The sequence below is a fragment of the Erithacus rubecula genome, assembly GCF_903797595.1.
Source record: "Erithacus rubecula genome assembly, contig: SUPER_33_unloc_1, whole genome shotgun sequence".
In the NCBI taxonomy this organism is placed as follows: domain Eukaryota; kingdom Metazoa; phylum Chordata; class Aves; order Passeriformes; family Muscicapidae; genus Erithacus; species Erithacus rubecula.
In genome coordinates this window covers 1,117,717-1,138,946 of record NW_027636168.1, presented here as the reverse complement: position 1 = coordinate 1,138,946, position 21,230 = coordinate 1,117,717, and the positions used below count along the sequence as shown (strand labels likewise).

General features: G+C 65.9%; 1 protein-coding gene across 2 annotated transcripts; it reads left to right on the top strand.

Moving 5' to 3' along the window:
• Positions 1-275: 275 nt before the first annotated feature.
• NPR1 (natriuretic peptide receptor 1) lies at positions 276-20,075 on the top strand. 2 transcript variants are annotated; one of them, XM_079329607.1, is made up of 21 exons: positions 276-1,727; positions 4,054-4,253; positions 4,721-4,834; positions 5,547-5,682; positions 5,904-5,995; positions 6,070-6,202; positions 6,826-6,910; positions 7,728-7,848; positions 8,513-8,587; positions 8,673-8,750; positions 8,853-8,957; positions 9,316-9,387; positions 9,655-9,814; positions 10,498-10,653; positions 11,374-11,542; positions 12,259-12,405; positions 14,629-14,821; positions 15,931-16,105; positions 18,513-18,611; positions 18,835-18,926; positions 19,993-20,075. In XM_079329607.1, the coding sequence occupies exons 1-21, from the start codon at positions 1,037-1,039 to the stop codon at positions 20,053-20,055; spliced, it is 3,156 nt and encodes a 1,051-aa protein (XP_079185733.1). In that variant the 5' UTR covers positions 276-1,036; the 3' UTR covers positions 20,056-20,075. The 2 variants fall into 2 exon arrangements, with proteins under 2 accessions (XP_079185733.1, XP_079185734.1); XM_079329608.1 differs by lacking the exons at positions 15,931-16,105; positions 18,513-18,611; positions 18,835-18,926; positions 19,993-20,075 and having other exon boundaries at positions 14,704-14,825.
• The last annotated feature ends 1,155 nt before the right edge of the window (positions 20,076-21,230 follow it).

Genomic DNA, 21,230 nt, shown 5'->3' with positions numbered 1-21,230 from the left:
CGCAGCCATTGGCGGAGCGGCGCGTCAATCAGAGCGGGAGCGGCCAATGGCGCCGCGCGCCGGGCGGCCGCTGGAGGGGGCGCGGGGTCCATGAATGGGGCGCGCGGTGCCGCGCTGATAACGCGCCCGGCGCACGCCGGCTCTCGCCAGCAGAGTGGCGCAGCGGGAGCGTGCTGGGCCCATAACCCAGAGGTCGATGGATCGAAACCATCCTCTGCTAGCTGGGATTTTTTTTACTCGCCTCTTGACTCCGCGTGAGTCTCGTTCATCTCATTAACATTTTTTATTTGTTAATTTGACTTCTTAATGCCCCGGAATGCATTTCCAGGCTTGTCCCGCGCGGGGTTAGCGGTGTCACGGGTGTCACCCCACCCACGCCCATCCGCGTCCCCCGGGAGCTGCGGGTGCGCCGCGTCCGGACCATTGCGCGCGTCCTGCACTCAAGTGCGTCCCCTTTGTGTGTGTCCCCACCCACGCGTGTCCCCAGCCTCTGCCCGTGTCCCCCGAGGGCTGTCAGTGTCCCCAGTGGCACCTCTGGGGTCATCCCCCCGCCCCCCAGTCCCGGGGCTGTCGTGACCCCTCCGCGGGGCAGAACCTCCCACGGACGTGGGGGGCCAGAGATGTCCGAGCGCCCCCCGAGCCCCCCAGGGCCGCGCGAAGGCTCCGGGGCTGCGTGGGGACAGCGCGGGGTCCGTGGGTCGGGGCGTCTCCGCACACCAAGGAGTTTCTCGGCTCTCAGCGCCCCACGAGTGACCGCGGCAGCCGCGACACCTGCGCGGCGGTGACCGCCGGGACCCAAGACAGGGCGGGGACACATCCCGGGACATCCCAAACCCCACGGGTGGGAATCTCCCCACCCACCAGCGGGCGGCCCCATCCCGGCTGGAATGCCGCGGGGAGGGGAAGGGGGGGGGCGGGCAGGAAGGAGTTAACTCGGTGTGGATGATAACGGGCCTTTGTGTCACCAGTGGGGGGGGCGAGCAAGGGCTCGGCCCCGCCGCGGGGGGGGCTGGAAGCCACTCTCGGTCCGTGGGCGATGCTGGCCGCGCTGGCCGCGCTGCTGGCCCCGCTGCTGGCCCCGCTGCCGGCCGCGCTGCCGGCCCCGGCCCCGCTCACCCTCGCCGTGGTGCTGCCCCAGCACAACCTCACCTACCCGTGGGCTTGGCCGCGCGTGGGTCCCGCCGTGCGCTTGGCCGCGGCCGCCGTCAATTCCCGGCGGGATTTGCTGCCCGGCTTCACGCTGGGCTGGGTGTTCGGCAACAGCGAGGATCGCCACGGGGTCTGCTCGGAAATGGCCGCGCCGCTGGTGGCCGTGGACCTGCGGCTCGCCCATCAGCCCGCGGCGTTTTTGGGGCCGGGGTGCGTGTACTCGGCGGCGCCCGTGGCGCGATTCACGAGCCACTGGCAGCTGCCGCTGGTCACGGCGGGGGCCGAGGCGCACGGCTTCGACGACAAGAGCGAGGAGTTCGGCTTGACCACCCGCGCCGGCCCCAGCCACCGCAAACTGGGCGAGCTGGGCGTGCAGCTGCACCGCCGCTTCAACTGGACGCGGCGGGCGCTGCTGGTCTACTGGGACGAGCGGGTGGACGACCGGCCCTATTACTTCGCCGCCGAGGGTTTGTACGTCCAGCTGCCCACCCTGCGCAACCTCACGGTCATGGACGTGGTGTTCCGCCACGGCGGCAACTTCTCCTTCATCATCCAGGAGATCAAGGCCAAGGGGCGCGGTGAGTGCCGGGCACGGGGGGCGCGGGGGGGGCGTGCGGGGCTTTGGGTGTTGATGGCCATACATGGCTGCGCGCGGCTTTGCAGCTGTGTGGGCGCTGGGTGTGCCCGGCCGTGCCAGCTGTGCCCAGCTGTGCCCGCGCGGGGTTTTTATGGGGTGTTCGCGGGTGTCCGCGGGTGTCCGCGGCCAGGTCAGGGCTGTGCGCGGGGGGTTTCGGGGGCGTTCGCAGCTGTGCGCAGCTGTTGGAGGTTGTTTGCAGGTGTCACGGCTGTGCACATCTGCACGCAGCTGTGCGCGGCTGTTCGGGGCTATGCGCGGTTGTTCCTGGTTGTTTATGGTTGTTCACAGCTGTACACGGCTGTTCATGGTTATTCATGGCTGTACAAGGTTGTTCGTGGCTGTTGACAGCTGTTCATGTTTGTTCATGTTTGTTCATGGTTGTTCATGGCTGTTCATGGCTGTTCAGGGTTGTTCAGGGTTGTTCATGGCTGTAACACGTTGTTTATGTTTGTTCATGGTTGTTCATGGCTGTTCAGGGTTGTTCATGTTTGTTCATGGCTGTTCATGGTTGTTCATGGCTGTTCATGGCTGTTCAGGGTTGTTCAGGGTTGTTCAGGGTTGTTCATGGCTGTAACACAGTTGTTTATGTTTGTTCATGGTTGTTCACGGCTTTTCATGGTTGTGCTCAGTTGTTCTTGCCTGTTCATGGCTGTTCATGCCTGCTCATGGCTGTTCATGCCTGCTCATGTCTGTTCATGGTTGTTCATGGTTGTTCCTGGTTGTTTTCAGTTGTTCATGCCTGCTCATGGCTGTTCATGCCTGTTCATGGCTGTTCATGACTGTTCATGGTTGTTCATGGTTGTTCATGGCTGTTCAAGGTTGTTCATGGCTGTTCATGGCTCTTCAGGGTTGTTCATGTTTGTTCATGGTTGTTCATGGCTGTTCATGGCTGTTCATGTTTGTTCATGGCTGTTCATGGTTGTTCATGTCTGTTCATGGTTGTTCATGGTTGTTCATGGTTGTTCCTGGTTGTTCATGTTTGTTCATGTCTGTTCATGGTTGTTCATGTCTGTTCATGGTTGTTCATGGCTGTTCATGGTTGTTCAGGGTTGTTCACGGCTGTTCTCAGCTGTTCAGGGTTGTTCTCAGTTGTTCATGTTTATTCATGTTCGTTCACGGCTGTTCACGCCTGTCACAGCCCCACTCGCGTGTCCCGCACACCCCCACACTGCCCCACCCTGACCCTCCGGACCCCCGGGACCCTTTCCCACTCTGTGTCCCCCCGGTGCTCTGCTGGCGTTGTCGCCTGTCCCGGTGTCCCGGGGCTAGCTCTGTCCCGGTGTCCCGGTGTCCCGGTATCCCGGGGCTGGGTCTGTCCCGGTGTCCCGGTGTCCCGGTGTCCCGGTGTCCCGGTATCCCGGGGCTGGGTCTGTCCCGGTGTCCCGGTGTCCCGGTATCCCGGGGCTGGGTCTGTCCCGGTGTCCCGGTGTCCCGGTGTCCCGGTATCCCGGGGCTGGGTCTGTCCGGGTGTCCCGGTGTCCCGGTATCCCGGGGCTGGGTCTGTCCCGGTGTCCCGGTGTCCCGGTGTCCCGGTGTCCCGGTGTCCCGGTGTCGGGTCTGTCCCGGTGTCCCGGTGTCCCGGGGCTGGGTCTGTCCCGGTGTCCCGGTGTCCCGGTATCCCGGGGCCAGCTCTGTCCCGGTGTCCCGGTGTCCCGGTGTCGGGTCTGTCCCGGTGTCCCGGTGTCCCGGTGTCCCGGTGTCCCGGTGTCCCGTTCTCCCGGTGTCCCGTCCCCTGGAACCGCTCCAGCCCCGGCGGCACCGGGAGCCCCGGGATGGGCAGCGGGTGCATTTTGGGGTCCCGGGGGTGGCCCGGCTGCAGGGCCCGCGCCGGGGGCCAGGCGGCAGCCCCGGGGTCACGGTGTCGCCGGGAATCCATCAGGGCCGCGGGGAGGAGGAAACGGAGTCGGGAAAACAGGAAACCTCGGCCTGGCGCCGAGGGCAGCGGCGGGCAGGGCGCGGGGGGGCCGGCAGCGGGGTCGGGACCCCCGCCCCGGGGGCAGCGCAGCCCGGAGCCGTCTCACGCAACGCCCGGGGGCCCCGGGACGCGGGGCTGGGGGCTTCGAGGGTCTCCTGGGGGTGTTGGGGGTCTGAGGTGGTGTCACACCATAACCAGAGCCCCCCGTGAGTGGGTCTGGGGTCTCTGGCCGGTGTCACACAACACCCAGTCCCCCCGTGCGCGGGTCTGGGGTCTCTGGCCGGTGTCACACAACACCCAGTCCCCCGTGCGCGGGTCTGGGGTCCCCGCTCCGAGCCCCCTGTCCCCGCAGTGGTGTACGTGTGCTGCGCCCCGGACACGCTGCGGGAGCTGATGCTGCAGGCGGAGCGCGAGGGGCTCACGGGCGGCGACTTCGCCTTTTTCTACATCGACACCTTCGGGGCGAGCCTGCAGGGCCAGCGCTTCCCCGAGCCGCGGCGGCCCTGGCAGCGCGGGGACGCGCACGACGCGCGCGCCCGCCGCGCCTTCCAGGTGAGCGGGGCGGGGGCGGGGGCCAGGTGGGCACTGAAGGACCCGGGTGGGCTCAGGGACCTCCAGGTGGGCACAGGAGCCCCAGATTTGCACAGAGGGTTCCAGGTGGGCAAGGACACACCCAGGTGGGCACAGGACCCCCAGGTGGGCACAGGATCCCCAGGTGGGCTCAGGGACCCGTAGATTGGCACAGGGACACACCCAGGTGGGCACAGGACTCCCAGGTGGGCACAGGACCCCCAGGTGGGCTCAGGGACCCCCAGGTGGGCACAGGGACCCCTAGTTTGGCACAGAGACACACCCAGGTAGGCACAGGAGCCCCAGATTTGCACAGAGGGTTCCAGGTGGGCAGGGGCACACCCAGTTAACCTCAGGGACCCGTAGATTGGCACAGGGACACACCCAGGTGGGCAGGGACACACCCAGGTGACCCTGGCCCCCCCCCTCCCTGCCCTGCCCCCTCGCAGGCTGTCACCATCATCACCTACAAGGAGCCCGAGAATCCCGAGTACCGAACGTTCCTGCAGCGGCTGCGCCAGGAGGCGCGGGAGCACTTCAACTTCTCCGTGAAGGACGGGCTGGTGCGACACGGGATGGGGACAGTGGGATGGGGACAGTGGGGACACGGGGACACGGGATGGGGGACACGGGAACAGTGGGGACAGCGGGGACACGGCACGGAACCGGGGACAGGAACCCACAGCTGTCCCCGATCTGTCCCCGGTCTGTCCCTGCGCTGTCCCTGGATTGTCCCCGATCTGTCCCCGGTTTGTCCCCGGTTTGTCCCCGGTCTTTCCCCGAGCTGTCCCCGATCTGTCCCCGATCTGTCCCCGAGTTGTCCCCGGGCTGTCCCTGGATTGTCCCCGGTTTGTCCCCGGTTTATCCCCGGTTTGTCCCCGGTTTATCCCCGGTTTGTCCCCGGTTTGTCCCCGGTCTTTCCCCGAGCTGTCCCCGATCTGTCCCCGATCTGTCCCCGGGCTGTCCCTGCGCTGTCCCCGGTCTGTCCCCGGTCTGTCCCCGGTCTCTCCCCGGTTTGTCCCCGGTTTGTCCCCGGTCTCTCCCCGGTCTGTCCCCTATCTGTCCCCGATCTGTCCCCGGTTTGTCCCCGAGCTGTCCCCGGTCTGTCCCCGGTTTGTCCCCGATCTGTCCCTGGTTTGTCCCCGGTTTGTCCCCGGGCTGTCCCCGAGCTGTCTCTGGTCTGTCCCCAGTTTGTCCCCGGTCTCTCCCCGGTCTCTCCCCGGTCTCTCCCCGGTCTGTCCCCGATCTGTGCCCGGTCTGTCCCCGTGTCCCCAGATGAATTTCATCGCCGCCTCCTTCCACGACGCCGTGCTGCTCTACGCCCAGGCGCTGAACGAGACTCTGGAGCGCGGCGGCTCCGTCAGCGACGCCTCGGCCGTGACCCGCCAGATGTGGAACCGCAGCTTCTACGGTGAGAGCGGGGCTGGCCCTGCACCCTGTCAAATCCCATAAATCCCATAGATCCCATCAATCCCATAGATCCCATCAATCCCATAGATCCCATCAATCCCATCCCATCCCATTGATCCCATCCCATCTTTGCCCCATTCCCTCCCCACCCCAACCCCCCTCCCAGGTTGATATTTGGGGGTCAATCGAGGCCCCCCCAGCCCCTCATCCTCCCCCCTCCAGGCGTCACCGGTTTCCTGAAAATCGACGAGCAGGGCGACCGGGAGAGCGACTATTCCCTGTGGGACATGGATCCCGAGCAGGGAACCTTCCAGGTGAGCGCCACACCTGTGGGGAGGGGGTCTCGGGGTTCCCCTCACCCATTCCTAACCCCCCCAAAATCCCGAAGATCGTGGCCAACTACAACGGCACCACCAAGAAGATCCAGATGGTTCCGGGCCGGGAGATCCACTGGCCGGGGAAGGCGGTGCCGCCCGATGTCCCCCCCTGCGGCTTCGAGGGCACCGACCCCCGGTGCAAAGGTGAGGAGGGGGCGTGGGGGGAGCCCCGAGACCCGCGGGACCCCCGGGACCCCCGCCCCGCCCGGCCCTGAGCGCCCCCACCTCTTTTTAGAAAATTCGGATTTTAGTCATCTCGCTGAAAAGAATTACAAGGGAGTAGTTATCTGAGATTTAAATAATTAATGATCATTTTCTGTTTGGTGACAATGGGAAGGGACAGAACTCGTGACACGCGGGCAAGGCGAGCAGAATCCATTCTCTGGAAATCGGACTGTCCCCAGAATCGTTTGTGTTGTCACTGTAGGAAAGTTCAGGAGCTCAGGGGAGCAAAACTCGCCTCGCTTCCTCCTGTTGAGACCCCTCCCCACGAAAACGACCCCAGACTTAATTTCAGAAGTCAATCAATGCTTAATGGCCGCTCAAGCTAATTAGCATGGGCAGAGGGGATGGGAGGGGCTGTTTGATGAATATGTAATTGAATTAATCAATAAATAGATTAATTGATCACCTGTGATTTTGCAGTGAGTATTAGATTACCTCTAATTAATAAACACACACTTTCTAACTTGGAATTGTTAGGGATTCTTCTGTAGAGTGTCGGTGTTTGATAATAATCTCATTTTTTGGTGAATCGCTGCCCCCAGCCTCGCTGACCACGCTGGAGGTTCTGTCGCTCGTGGTCAGTCTGATCCTCGCGGCCATCACGGCCACGTCCTTCTTCATCTACAGGTGGGACGGGAGGGGGGCTGGGGGGGCTCGGGGCGGGTTTGGGGGGGCTCGGGGCGGGTTTGGGGGGCTCGGGGCGGGTCTGGGGGGGCTCGGGGCGGGTTTGGGGGGACGGGCAGGGTCTGGGGGGCTCGGGGTGGGTTTCAGGGGCTCGGGGCGGGTTTCAGGGGCTCGGGGCGGGTTTGGGGGGCTCGGGGCGGGTCTGGGGGGACGGGCAGGGTCTGGGGGGCTCGGGGTGGGTTTCAGGGGCTCGGGGCGGGTTTGGGGGGCTCGGGGAGGGTCTGAGGGGCTCGGGGCGGGTTTCAGGGGCTCGGGGCGGGTTTGGGGGGCTCGGGGAGGGTCTGAGGGGCTCGGGGCGTGTTTGGGGGGCTCGGGGTGGATTTCAGGGGCTCGGGGCGGGTCTGAGGGGCTCGGGGCGGGTTTGGGGGGCTCGGGGCGGGTCTGAGGGGCTCGGGGTGGATTTCAGGGGCTCGGGGCGGGTTTGGGGGGCTCGGGCGGGTTTGGGGGGCTCGGGGCGGGTCTGAGGGGCTCGGGGCGGGTCTGAGGGGCTCGGGGCGGGTTTGGGGGGCTCGGGGCGGGTCTGAGGGGCTCGGGGTGGATTTCAGGGGCTCGGGGCGGGTTTGGGGGGCTCGGGCGGGTTTGGGGGGCTCGGGGCGGGTCTGAGGGGCTCGGGGGCGGGTCTGAGGGGCTCGGGGCGGGTTTGGGGGGCTCGGGGTGGATTTCAGGGGCTCGGGGCGGGTCTGAGGGGCTCGGGGCGGGTTTCAGGGGCTCGGGCGGATTTCGGGGGAACGGGCGGGGGTCTCAGGAGCCCCCCGCGCAGGAAGCTGCAGCTGGAGAAGGAGCTGGCGGCCGAGCTGTGGAGGGTGCGCTGGGAGGACGTGCAGATGAGCAGCCTGGAGAAACACCTGCGGAGCGCCGGCAGCAAACTCACCCTGTCCCTGGTGGGCACTGGGGGGACTGGGGGGCTGGGGGGGACTGGGGGGAACCAGGAGCATCGTGGGGACTGCGGGGAACTGGGGCAAACTGGGGGGATCGGGGGAACCAGGGGATGGGGTCTGGGGTAACCCCACGGCCCCTCCTGGGGAACAGAGATTTGGGGTCACACCCCGACCCCACTCGGGGAATTTGGGGGATTTGGGGTTATTCCAAATCCCTGCTCAGGGACTGGAAACTGGGGTCACCCCACAGCCCCACTCGGGGAACAGGGAGGGAGGATTTTGGGGGGCTCACAGCCCCACTCGGGGCACGGGGAGGGAGGATTTTGGGGTGCTCACAGCCTCACTCGGGGAGCGGGGAGGGCGGATTTTGGGGGGCTCACAGCCCCACTCGGGGAGCGGGGAGGGAGGATTTTGGGGGGCTCACAGCCTCACTCGGGGCACGGGGAGGGAGGATTTTGGGGGGCTCACAGCCCCACTCGGGGAGCGGGGAGGGAGGATTTTGGGGGGCTCACAGCCCCACTCAGGGCACGGGGAGGGAGGATTTTGGGGGGCTCACAGCCTCACTCGGGGCACGGGGAGGGAGGATTTTGGGGGGCTCACAGCCCCACTCGGGGAGCGGGGAGGGAGGATTTTGGGGGTCCGGGCTCACCCCACACCCCCCGCACAGAGGGGCTCCAACTACGGCTCGCTGATGACGGCCGAGGGGCAGTTCCAGGTGTACGCCAAGACCGCCTACTACAAGGTACGGGGGCGGGGGGGCCGCGGGAACACCTGTGTCACCTCCCCCCGTGTCCCCAGCCCCGTGTCACCCCCCCGTGTCCCCCCAGGGGAACCTGGTGGCCGTGAAACACGTGAACCGCAAACGCATCGAGCTGACGCGCAAGGTGCTGTTCGAGCTCAAACACGTACGTGGTGACCGGGGGGCGACCGGGGGGTGTCCCCGGGCCAGGGGAGGGGGCACACGGCGGGACCCGCGCCCACCGCCCCCTCCCCGCTGCCCCCGGCAGATGCGGGATGTGCAGAACGAGCACCTGACGCGGTTCATCGGCGCCTGCACCGACCCGCCCAACATCTGCATCCTGACCGAGTACTGCCCGCGGGGGAGCCTGCAGGTGCGCCCGGGACCCCCGGGGCCGCGGGGCACCGGGGACACACCTGGGGTGCGGGGGGACCCCGAATCCCCCGGGGCTGTGAGGGGAACCCCAACCGAGAGGGGACCGGGACCCTCCGGGGGAATGCGGGGGGATCGGGACCCTCTGGGGGTGTTTGGGGGGATCGGGACCCTCTGGGGGGTGTGAGGGGGGATCGGGACCCTCTGGGGTTGTTTGGGGGGATCGGGACCCTCTGGGGGTGTTTGGGGGGATCGGGACCCTCCGGGGGGTGTTTGGGGGGATCGGGACCCTCCGGCGGATGTGAGGGGCCCGGGACCCCCGGCCCGGGGCCGCCCCTGCCTCACCCCCGCGCCCCCAGGACATCCTGGAGAACGAGAGCATCACCCTGGACTGGATGTTCCGCTACTCCCTCACCAACGACATCGTCAAGGTGCTGGGGGCGTTCCCGGGGGGTTCCTCAGCTGTGGGGGGTCCCCAATCCCTCAGGGATTCCCTGTCCCGGGGGGGGGGTCACCATCCTACAGGAATCCCCCACCCCACGAGGATCCCTTATCCCTTGGGGGTCCCGATCCCACAGGAATCCCCCACCCCACAAATCCCCTCCACCCCGGAGGTGTCCCCCACCCCATGAGCCCCCCACCCCATGAGCCCCCCCCCCGCCCGTTCCGGGCCGTGTCCCACCCCCCGCGCCCCCCAGGGGATGCAGTTCCTGCACAGCGGCGTGTTCGTGTCCCACGGGAACCTCAAGTCCTCCAACTGCGTGGTGGATTCGCGCTTCGTGCTCAAGATCACGGACTACGGGCTGGAGAGTTTCCGCCCCGCGCCCGACGGCGAGGACAGCCACGCGCTGTTTGCCAGTGAGCGCCGGGCTGGCCCCGCGTGTCCCCGAGGGTCCCCACGGTGTCCCCGAGTATCCCCGAGTGTCACTGAGTGTCCCCGAGTGTCCCCAGGGTGTCCCCGAGTGTCCCCAGGGTGTCCCCGAGTGTCACTGAGTGTCACTGAGTGTCCCCAGGGTGTCCCCGAGTGTCCCCAGGATGTCCCCGAGTGTCACTGAGTGTCACTGAGTGTCCCCAGCGTGTCCCCGAGTGTCCCCAGGGTGTCCCCGAGTGTCACTGAGTGTCACTGAGTGTCCCCAGGGTGTCCCCGAGTGTCCCCAGGGTGTCTCCGCGTGTCCCCGAGTGTCCCTCCATGTCCCCAGGGTGTCCCCCGCGTGACCCCGAGTGTCCCCAGGGTATCCCCAGGGTGTCCCCGAGTGTCCCCGAGTATCCCCCCGTGTCCCCAGGGTGTCCCCAGGGTGTCTCCTCGTGTTCCCAGGGTGTCCCCGAGTGTCCCCAGGGTGTCCCCGGGTGTTCCCGAGTGTCCCCAGGGTGTCTCCCGAGTATCCCCTCGTGTCCCCAGAGTGTCCCCATGGTGTCCCCCCGTGTCCCCCCGTGTTCCCCCGGTTCTCCAGGGTGTCCCCAGGTCCCGCGAGTGTCCCCAGGCTGTCTCCCCGTGTCCCCCCCGTGTCCCGTGTCCCGGCCTGACCCGGTGCCGGTTCCAGAGAAGCTCTGGACGGCGCCGGAGCTGCTGCGCATGGAGGAGCCGCCGGCGCGCGGGACGCAGAAGGGGGACGTGTACAGCTTCGGCATCATCCTGCAGGAGATCGCGCTGCGCCGCGGCGTCTTCCACCGCGAGGGAGCCGAGCTGAGCCCCAAAGGTCAGCGGGACACGGGGACACGGGGGGACACGGGGAGACATGCTGGGGACACGGGGGGACACGGGGGGACACGGGGAGACATGCTGGGGACACGGGGAGACATGCTGGGGACACGGGGGGACACGGGGGGACATGCTGGGGACACGGGGGGACACCCTGGGGACACGGGGAGACATCCTGGGGTCATGGGGGGACACGGGGGGACATCCTGGGGACACGGGGGGACACAGGGAGACACAGGGAGACATCCTGGGGTCACGGGGGGACACGGGGGAACATCATGGAGACACGGGGGGACATCCTGGGGACACCTTGGGGACACCCTGGGGACAGGGAGGGTCTGGATAGGTGTTTGGAACCGTCAGTGGATTCTGGGAGGTGCTGGTGGGTTCCTGGACCCCCTGATGTGTCCCTGCTCTGGCCAAGGGGTCCCTGGACCCGTTAATAGATTCCTGAACCCCTTAATGAGTTCCTGGACCCCCTGACTGGTCCCCGGACCCTGTGCCGGTCCCGGTCCCGTTAATGTGTCCCCGGTCCCGTTAATGTGTCCCCGGTCCCCCGTTAACGTGTCCCCGGCCCCGTTAACGTGTCCCGGCCCCCCGTTAATGTGTCCCCGGCCCCCCGTTAATGTGTCCCCGGTCCCGTTAATGTGTCCCGGCCCCCGTGCCGGTCCCGGTCCCGTTAATGTGTCCCGGCCCCCTGACCCCTGCCGCCCCCCAGAGATCATCGAGCGGGTCAAGGGCGGCGAGCGGCCGAGTTTCCGCCCCTCGGCGGCGCTGGGGGGGCAGCGGGAGGAGCTGGGGCAGCTGATGCGGCTCTGCTGGGCCGAGGAGCCGCTGGAGCGCCCCGACTTCAGCCAGATCAAGGTGCAGCTGCGCAGGTTCAACAGGTGCGGCCGGGGCGGGACCCCCAAAGGGAGCCGGGGGCGGGGGATGCACAGAGGGTGGCTGAGAGGGTCCCCAAGGTGGGAGGTGACCCCTAAAAACGGTCCCAAGGTGGGATGTGATGTCCCAAAAAGGTTCCCAAGTGAGGAGTGATGTCCAGAGAGGGTCTTAGGGTAGGAGGTGACCCCTAAAAAGGGTCTCCAGGTGAGTGGTGATCCCCAAAAAGGGTCCTCAGGCAGGAGGTGACCCCTAAAAAGAGTCCCAAGATGGGTTGTGATGTCCCAAAAAGTTCCCAAGTAAGGGGTGATGTCCAGAGGGGGGTCTTAGGATGGGAGAAGACCCCCAGAGAGGGTCTCTGGTTGGAATATGAGCCTCAAAAATTGTCCCCAAGTGGGATGTGATCCCCAAAAAAGGTCCCTGGGTGGGAGTTGACCCCAGAGAGGGTCCCCAGGTAGGATGTGACCCCTCCAAAAACGATCCCTGGGTGGGATCTGATCCTCTGAATCGGTCCCAAAGTGGGAGGTGATCCCCAAAAAGGATCCTTGGGTGGGATGTGACCCCCAAAAAGGATCCCCAGGCTGGAGGCGACCCCCAAAAACGATCCCTGGGTGGGAGGTGACCCCCAGAGAGGGTTCCTGGGTGGGAGGTGACCCCCAGAGAGGGTCCCTGGGTGGGATGTAACCCCCAGAGAGGGTCCCCGGGCTGAAGGTGCCCCCCGCAGGGAGAGCAGCACCAACATCCTGGACAACCTGCTGAGCCGCATGGAGCAGTACGCCAACAACCTGGAGGAGCTGGTGGAGGAGCGCACGCAGGCGTACCTGGAGGAGAAACGGCGGGCAGAGGCTCTGCTCTACCAGATCCTGCCCCAGTGAGCGGGGCACGGGGGGCACGGGGGGCACGGGGGGCATTGGGGGGCATTGGGGGCATTGGGGGCACTGGGGGCATTGGGGGCATTGGGGGCATTGGGGGTCATTGGGGGCATTGGGGGGGCACTGGTGGCACTGGGGGCACTGGGGGCACTGGGGGCACTGGGGGCACTGGGGGGCATTGGGGGCATTGGGGGCATTGGGGGTCATTGGAGGGCATTGGGGGGGCACTGGGGGCACTGGGGGCACTGGGGGCACTGGGGGCACTGGGGGCGTTGGGGGCACTGGGGGCACTGGGGGCACTGGGGGCACTGGGGGGCACTGGGGGCACGGAGGGCACTGGGGGCACTGGGGGGCACTGGGGGCATTGGGGGCACTGGGGGCACGGGGGGCACGGGGGGCACTGGGGGCACTGAGGGGCACTGGGGGCATGGGGGGCACTGGGCGGCACTGGGGGGCACTGGGGGCATTGGGGGCACTGGGGGCACTGGGGGCATTGGGGGCACGGGGGGCACTGGGGGCACGGGGGGCACTGGGGGCACTGGGGGCATTGGGGGCACTGGGGGCACTGGGGGCATTGGGGGCACGGGGGGCACTGGGGGCACGGGGGGCACTGGGGGCATTGGGGGCATTGGGGGTCATGGGGGGGCATTGGGGGGGCACTGGGGGCACTGGGGGCACTGGGGGCACTGGGGGCACTGGGGGCGTTGGGGGCACTGGGGGCACTGGAGGCACGGGGGGCGTTGGGGGCACTGGGGGCACTGGGGGGCACTGGGGGCATGGGGGGCACTGGGGGCACTGGGGGCATGGGGGCACTGGGGGCACTGGGGGGCACTGGGGGCATTGGGGGCACTGGGGGGCACTGGGGGCATGGGGGGCACTGGGGGCACTGGGGGGCACTGGGGGCATTGGGGGCACTGGGGGCACTGGGGGGCACTGGGGGCATTGGGGGCACTGGGGGGCACTGGGGGCACTGGGGGCACTGGGAGCATTGGGGGCATTGGGGGCACTGGGGGGCACTGGGGGCATTGGGGGCACTGGGGGCACTGGGGGGCACTGGGGGCATTGGGGGCACTGGGGGCACTGGGAGCATTGGGGGCATTGGGGGCACTGGGGGGCACTGGGGCATTGGGGGCACTGGGGGCACTGGGGGGCACTGGGGGGCACTGGGGGGCACTGGGGGCACTGGGGGCACTGGGGGCACTGGGGGGCACTGGGGGCACTGGGGGCACTGGGGGGCACTGGGGGCATTGGGGGCACTGGGGGCACTGGGGGCACTGGGGGCACTGGGGGCACTGGGGGGCACTGGGGGCACTGGGGGCACTGGGGAAATGGGAATTCCCAAAGGGAGAACAGGAATTCACTCAGGAAAAGGGGAATAATGAAAGAATGAAAGAATGAAAGAATGAAAGAATTGAACAATGAAATAATGAAATAATTAGATAATTGAACAATGAAATAATGAAATAATGAAACAATTGAACAATGAAATAATGAAATAATTGAACAATGAAATAATCGAACAATGAAACAAGCAATGAAACAATTAAATAATGAAATAACAAGATAATTGAACAATGAAACAATGAAACAATTATATAATTGAACAATGCACCAATTAAATAATTGAACAATGCCCCAATTGCCCAATGCCCCAATGCCTTGTGCCCCAATTAAACAATGGAATAATTGCCCCGTGCCCCAATTAAACACTGGAATAATTGCCCCGTGCCCCAATTGCCCCGTGCCCCAATTAAACACTTGAATAATGCCCCGTGCCCCCATTGCCCCGTGCCCCAATTAAACACTGGAATAATTGCCCCGTGCTCCAATTGCCCCGTGCCCCAATTGCCCCGTGCCCCAATTGCCCCGTGCCCCAATTAAACACTTGAATAATGCCCCGTGCCCCAATTGCCCCCTGCCCCAATTGCCCCCTGCCCAAATGCCCCATGCCCCAATTAAACACTGGAATAATTGCCCCGTGCCCCAATTGCCCCGTGCCCCAATTGCCCCATGCCCCATTTGCCCCATGCCCCAATTGCCCCGTGCCCCCATTGCCCCCTGCCCCCTCAGACCCCCTCGCTCTGTCCCCAGCTCGGTGGCGCAGCAGCTGCAGCGGGGCGAGTCCCAATTAAACACTGGAATAATTGCCCCGTGCCCCAATTGCCCTGTGCCCCATTGCCCCGTGCCCCCTGCCCCCTCAGACCCCCTCCCTCCGTCCCCAGCTCGGTGGCGCAGCAGCTGCAGCGGGGCGAGGCCGTGCAGGCCGAGGCGTTCGACAGCGTCACCATCTACTTCAGTGACATCGTGGGGTTCACGGCGCTGTCGGCACAGAGCACCCCCATGCAGGTGGTGACGCTGCTCAACGACCTCTACACCTGCTTCGACGCCATCATCGACAACTTCGACGTCTACAAGGTGGGGGATACCTGGGGATACCTGGGGGGCACCTGGGACACACCTGAGACACACCTGGGGGCACCTGGGACACACCTGAGACACACCTGGAGACACCTGGGGACACCTGAGACACACCTGGGACACATCTGGAGACACCTGGAGATACCTAGGGATACCTGGGGGGCACCTGGGGGGTACCTGGGGGGCACCTGTTCTCCCTTTGGCAATTCCCTTTCCCTGAGTGAATTCCCATTTTCCCTTTGATGATTCCCATCTCCCTTTGGCTGTTCCCGTTTCCCTTTGGTCATTCCCGTTTCCCTAACCGCATTCCCGTTTCCCTCTGGCTGTTCCCGTTCCCCTTTGGTAATTCCCGTTTCCCTTCAGTGATTCCTGTTTCCCTGACCGCATTCCTTTTCCCTGACCGCATTCTGTTTCCCTTTGGCAATTCCCGTTCCCCTTCGGTGATTCCCGTTTTCCCTGACCGCATTCCTGTTTCCCTCTGGCCATTCCCGTTTCCCTCTGGCCGTTCCCGTTTCCCTCTGGCCGTTCCCGTTCCCCTTCGGTCATTCCCGTTCCCCTTCGGTAATTCCCGTTTCCCTTTGGTCATTCCCGTTTCCCTCTGGCTGTTCCCGTTTCCCTCTGGCCGTTCCTGTTTCCCTCTGGCCGTTCCCGTTCCCCTTCGGTCATTCCCGTTCCCCTCTGGCCGTTCCCGTTTCCCTCTGGCCGTTCCCCTTTCCCTTTGGCCATTCCCGTTCCCCTTGGGTGATTCCCGTTTCCCTCTGGCCGTTCCCGTTCCCCTCTGGCCGTTCCCGTTTCCCTCTGGCCGTTCCCGTTTCCCTCTGGCCATTCCCGTTTCCCTTCGGTGATTCCCGTTTCCCTTTGGTCATTCCCGTTTCCCTCTGGCCGTTCCCGTTTCCCTTCGGTAATTCCTGTTTTCCCCTGGCCGTTCCCGTTTCCCTTTGGTCATTCCCGTTCCCCTCTGGCCATTCCCGTTCCCCTCTGGCCGTTCCCGTTTCCCTCTGGCCGTTCCCGTTTCCCTCTGGCCGTTCCCGTTTCCCTTTGGTTGTTCCCGTTTCCCTCTGGCCGTTCCCGTTCCCCTGGGGTGATTCCCGTTTCCCGGCGCTCAGGTGGAGACCATCGGTGACGCGTACATGGTGGTGTCGGGGCTGCCGCAGCGCAACGGGCGGCTGCACGCGCGCGAGGTGGCGCGGATGGCGCTGGCGCTGCTGGACGCCGTGCGCTCCTTCCGCATCCGCCACCGGCCCCAGCAGCAGCTGCAGCTGCGCATCGGCATCCACACGGGTCGGGAATGGGATCGGGATCGGGATCGGGATTGGGAACGGGGATTGGCATCCACACGGGTCGGGAATGGGATCGGGATCGGGAACGGGAACGGGGATGGGAACCGGCATCGGCATCCACACGGGTCGGGAATGGGATCGGGATTGGGAACGGGATTGGGGATGGGAACCGGCATCGGCATCCACACGGGTCGGGAATGGGATCGGGATCGGGATCGGGATTGGGAACGGGAACGGGCATCGGCATCCACACGGGTCGGGAATGGGATCGGGATCGGGATTGGGAACGGGAACGGGGATGGGAACCGGCATCGGCATCCACACGGGTCGGGAATGGGATCGGGATCGGGATTGGGAACAGGAACGGGCATCGGCATCCACACGGGTCGGGAATGGGATCGGGATTGGGATCGGGATTGGGAACGGGAACGGGCATCGGCATCCACACGGGTCGGGAATGGGATCGGGATCGGGATTGGGAACGGGGATGGGAACGGGCATCGGCATCCACACGGGTCGGGAATGGGATCGGGATCGGGATTGGGAACGGGGATGGGAACGGGCATCGGCATCCACACGGGTCGGGAATGGGATCGGGATCGGGATTGGGAACGGGCATCGGCATCCACACGGGTCGGGAATGGGATTGGGATCGGGATTGGGGATGGGAACGGGCATCGGCATCCACACGGGTCGGGAATGGGATTGGGATCGGGATTGGGGATGGGAACGGGAACGGGCATTGGCATCCACACGGGTCGGGAATGGGATCGGGATCGGGGATGGGAACGGGCATCGGCATCCACACGGGTCGGGAGCGGGATCGGGATCGGGAACGGGGATGGGAACGGGAACGGGCATCGGCATCCACACGGGTCGGGAGCGGGATCGGGATCGGGAACGGGGATGGGAACGGGAACCGGCATCGGCATCCACACGGGTCGGGAGCGGGATCGGGATCAGGGATGGGAATGGGCATTGGCATCCACACGGGTCGGGATGGGATCGGGAATGGGATCGGGGATGGGAACAGGGATGGGAACGGGCAGTGGCATCCACACGGGTCGGGAGCGGGATCGGGAATGGGATCGGGGATGGGAACGGGCATCGGCATCCACACGGGTCGGGAATGGGATCGGGATTGGGAACGGGAACGGGGATGGGAACCGGCATCGGCATCCACACGGGTCGGGAGCGGGATCGGGATCAGGATCGGGATTGGGAACGGGAACGGGCATCGGCATCCACACGGGTCGGGAGCGGGATCAGGGATGGGATCGGGATCGGGATTGGGGATGAAATTGGGATTGGGAATGGGCATTGGCATCCACACGGGTGGGATTGGGATCGGGGATGGGATCGGGAATGGGAATGGGCATCAGCATCTACACGGGTCGGGAATGGGATCGGGAATGGGAATGGGCATCAGCATCCACACGGGTGGGACTGGGATCGGGATCAGGGATGGGAACGGGCATCAGCATCCACACCGGTGGGATTGGGATCGGGAATGGGATTGGGATCGGGATCGGGGATGGGATCGGGATTGGGACTGGGAACGGGCATCAGTATCTACACGGGTCAGAATTGCACGGGAACAGAATGGGAACAGGAATGGGAACGGGAATGGGTTCAGAGACAAAGATGGATGCAGGAGCAGGGACAGGGATGGGGACAGGGACAAGGGACAGGGACACAGCCAGAGTGGATGGGGACTGAGCATCGCCCTGGGAGGGGGCAGGGGTGGCACAGGGGTGGCACAGGGGTGACAGCCCCCCGGCGGTGACAGCCCCCCGGGGGTGACACAGGGGTGGCACAGGGGTGGCCTGGTGGTGACAGCCCCCCGGGGGTGGCACAGGGGTGGCACAGGGGTGGCCTGGTGGTGACAGCCCCCCGGGGGTGGCACAGGGGTGGCACAGGGGTGGCCCGGTGGTGACAGCCCCCCGGGGGTGACACAGGGGTGGCACAGGGGTGGCCTGGTGGTGACAGCCCCCCGGGGGTGGCACAGGGGTGGCACAGGGGTGGCCCGGTGATGACAGCCCCCCGGGGGTGACACAGGGGTGGCACAGGGGTGGCCTGGTGGTGACAGCCCCCCGGGGGTGGCACAGGGGTGGCACAGGGGTGGCCTGGTGGTGACAGCCCCCCGGGGGTGGCACAGGGGTGGCACGGGGTGGCCCGGTGGTGACAGCCCCCCGGGGGTGGCACAGGGGTGGCACAGGGGTGGACCGGCGGTGACAGCCCCCCGGGGGTGGCACAGGGGTGGCACAGGGGTGGACCGGCGGTGACAGCCCCCCGGGGGTGGCACAGGGGTGGCACAGGGGTGGACCGGCGGTGACAGCCCCCCGGGGGTGACACAGGGGTGGCACAGGGGTGGCCCGGCGGTGACAGCCCCCCCCGCTGTCCCCCAGGCCCGGTGTGTGCGGGCGTGGTGGGGCTGAAGATGCCGCGGTACTGCCTGTTCGGGGACACCGTGAACACGGCCTCGCGCATGGAGTCCAACGGGGAGGGTGAGCGGGGACGGGGGACACCGGGGGACACCGGGGGGACAGCCCAGGGACAAGGGACACAGCAGTGACACCGCGGGGACAAGCGCAGGGACAGCGGGGGACAGCGGGGGGGACAGCGGGGGACACCCCGAGGGGACAGGGGGCACTGCAGTGACACCCCGGGGACACCCCGGGACAGCGCGGGGTGCCGAGGGTCCCGTGCCACCCCCGCCCCCTCCCCCAGCCCTGAAGATCCACATCTCGGGGGTCACCAAGGCCGTGCTGGAGGAGTTCGGCTGCTTCGAGCTGGAGCTGAGGGGGGACGTGGAGATGAAGGTGAGACTGACCCCCTGAAACTGCCCCGGTACCCCTGAAACTGCCCCGGTACCCCTGAAACTGCCCCGGTACCCCTAAAACTGCCCCGATACCCCTAAAACTGCCCCAAATACCCCCTGAAACTGCCCCGGTACCCCTGAAACTGCCCCAAATACCCCCTGAAACTGCCCCAAATACCCCCTGAAACTGCCCCGGTACCCCTGAAACTGCCCCGACACCCCTGAAACTGCCCCGGTACCCCTGAAACTGCCCCGGTACCCCTGAAACTGCCCCTGCACCCCTGAAACTGCCCCGGTACCCCTAAAACTGCACCAACACCCCTGAAACTGCACCAAATACCCCCTGAAACTGCCCCGGTACCCCTGAAACTGCCCCAAATCCCCCCTGAAACTGCCCCAAATACCCCCTGAAACTGCCCCGGTACCCCTGAAACTGCCCCGGTACCCCTAAAACTGCACCAACACCCCTGAAACTGCCCCGGTACCCCTAAAACTGCACCAACACCCCTGAAACTGCACCAAATACCCCCTGAAACTGCCCCGGTACCCCTGAAACTGCACCAAATACCCCCTGAAACTGCCCCGGTACCCCTGAAACTGCACCAAATACCCCCTAAAACTGCCCCGGTACCCCTGAAACTGCCCCGGTACCCCTGAAACTGCCCCGGTACCCCTAAAACTGCCCCAAATACCCCCTAAAACTGCCCCAAATACCCCCTAAAACTGCCCCGGTACCCCTGAAACTGCCCCGGTACCCCTAAAACTGCCCCAAATACCCCCTAAAACTGCCCTGGTACCCCTAAAACTGCCCCGGTACCCCTAAAGCTGCCCCAGAACCCCTAAAACTGCCCCGGTACCCCTAAAACTGCCCCGACATCTCTAAAACTGCCCTGACACCCCCAGAACTGCTTTGATACCCCAAAACTTTACCCAAATCTCACCTAAAACTGCCCCGAGCCCCCAAATTGCCCCGACCCCGAACTGCCCCGAACCCCCCCCAGTGCTGCCCCAGTGGGGACCCCCCCCCGCACCCCAAACCCCGAGTGAACCCCCCGCTCCCCCCGCAGGGCAAGGGCAAGCTCAGAACCTACTGGCTGCTGGGGGAGCGCGGGAGCAGCACCCGGGGGTGACCCCACCCCAAAATCGGCACCTGGGGGTGACCCCCAAAATCAGCACCCGGGGGTGACCCCCAAAATCGGCACCCGGGGGTGACCCCCAAAATCGGCACCTGGGGGTGACCCCACCCCAAAATCGGCACCCGGGGGTGACCCCACCCCAAAATCAGCACCAGGAGCGGGGGGGCTCCCCCCGATACTGGGGGTGTCACGAGAGCTTTAATTTTTGTAATAAAGTAATTAATAAATAAAATAATGAAGCTGCTGCGGTGTCTTTTGGGGAATTTTGGGGGGGGGGTCTGGGGGTGTCCCGGTGATTCCCATCCCTGGGAGGGGTCGGGGGATTTGGGGCTGGGGGATCCCGGGGGGTTTTGGGGGGTTCCGGGGGATTTGGGGCTGGAGGATCCCGGGGGGTTTTGGGGGGTCCCGGGGGATTCCCGGGGGATTTGGGGTTGGGGGATCCCGGGGGGTTTTGGGGGTCCCGGGGGATTCCCGGGGGATTTGGGGCTGGGGGATCCCGGGGGGTTTTGGGGGGTCCCGGGGGATTCCCGGGGGATTTGGGGCTGGGGGGTCCCGGGGGGTTTTGGGGGGTCCCGGGGGATTCCCGGGGGATTTGGGGCTGGGGGGTCCCGGGGGGTTTTGGGGGGGTCCCGGGGGATTCCCGGGGGATTTGGGGCTGGAGGATCCCGGGGGGTTTTGGGGGGTCCCGGGGGATTCCCGGGGGATTTGGGGCTGGGGGGTCCCGGGGGGTTTTGGGGGGTCCCGGGGGATTTGGGGTTGGGGGATCCCGGGGGGTTTTGGGGGGTCCCGGGGGATTCCCGGGGTTTCCCCTCACGCGCGGGTGGGCGGAGCCTCGCCTCACATGCTCCGCCCATTCATCCCCATTGGCCGCGCCCCCTCTCTGCCCCGCCCCTCCCTTAGCTGTCACTCAATTATTTCCTCCTCTTCCATTGGTCAATGAGTGCGGGGAAGGCGGGACTTTCCTCCCGCGCGGCGCTTCCGCTTCCGTCGCTTCCCGGTAACTTCCGGCCGCCGCCGCCGCTTCCCCGCGGCCGGGACCGGGAGCTCCGTGCGCTCCCCGATCCCCCCTCACCGATCCCCCCGATCCCCCCGTGAGGAGGCGGCACCGGCAGCTCTGAGCCCCCCCAGCCCCGGTGCCGCCGGTGGCAGCGGGGAGGGGGCGCGGCCCC

Bases quoted from the DNA above. Each gene is read 5' to 3' on its own strand.
- NPR1 (XM_079329607.1), top strand. From the start codon at position 1,037: ATGCTGGCCGCGCTGGCCGCGCTGCTGGCCCCGCTGCTGGCCCCGCTG. The intron at 11,543-12,258 runs GTGCGGCCGGGG...TGCCCCCCGCAG, and splicing joins CAGCTGCGCAGGTTCAACAG to GGAGAGCAGCACCAACATCC. The intron at 12,406-14,628 runs GTGAGCGGGGCA...CTCCGTCCCCAG, and splicing joins CTCTACCAGATCCTGCCCCA to CTCGGTGGCGCAGCAGCTGC.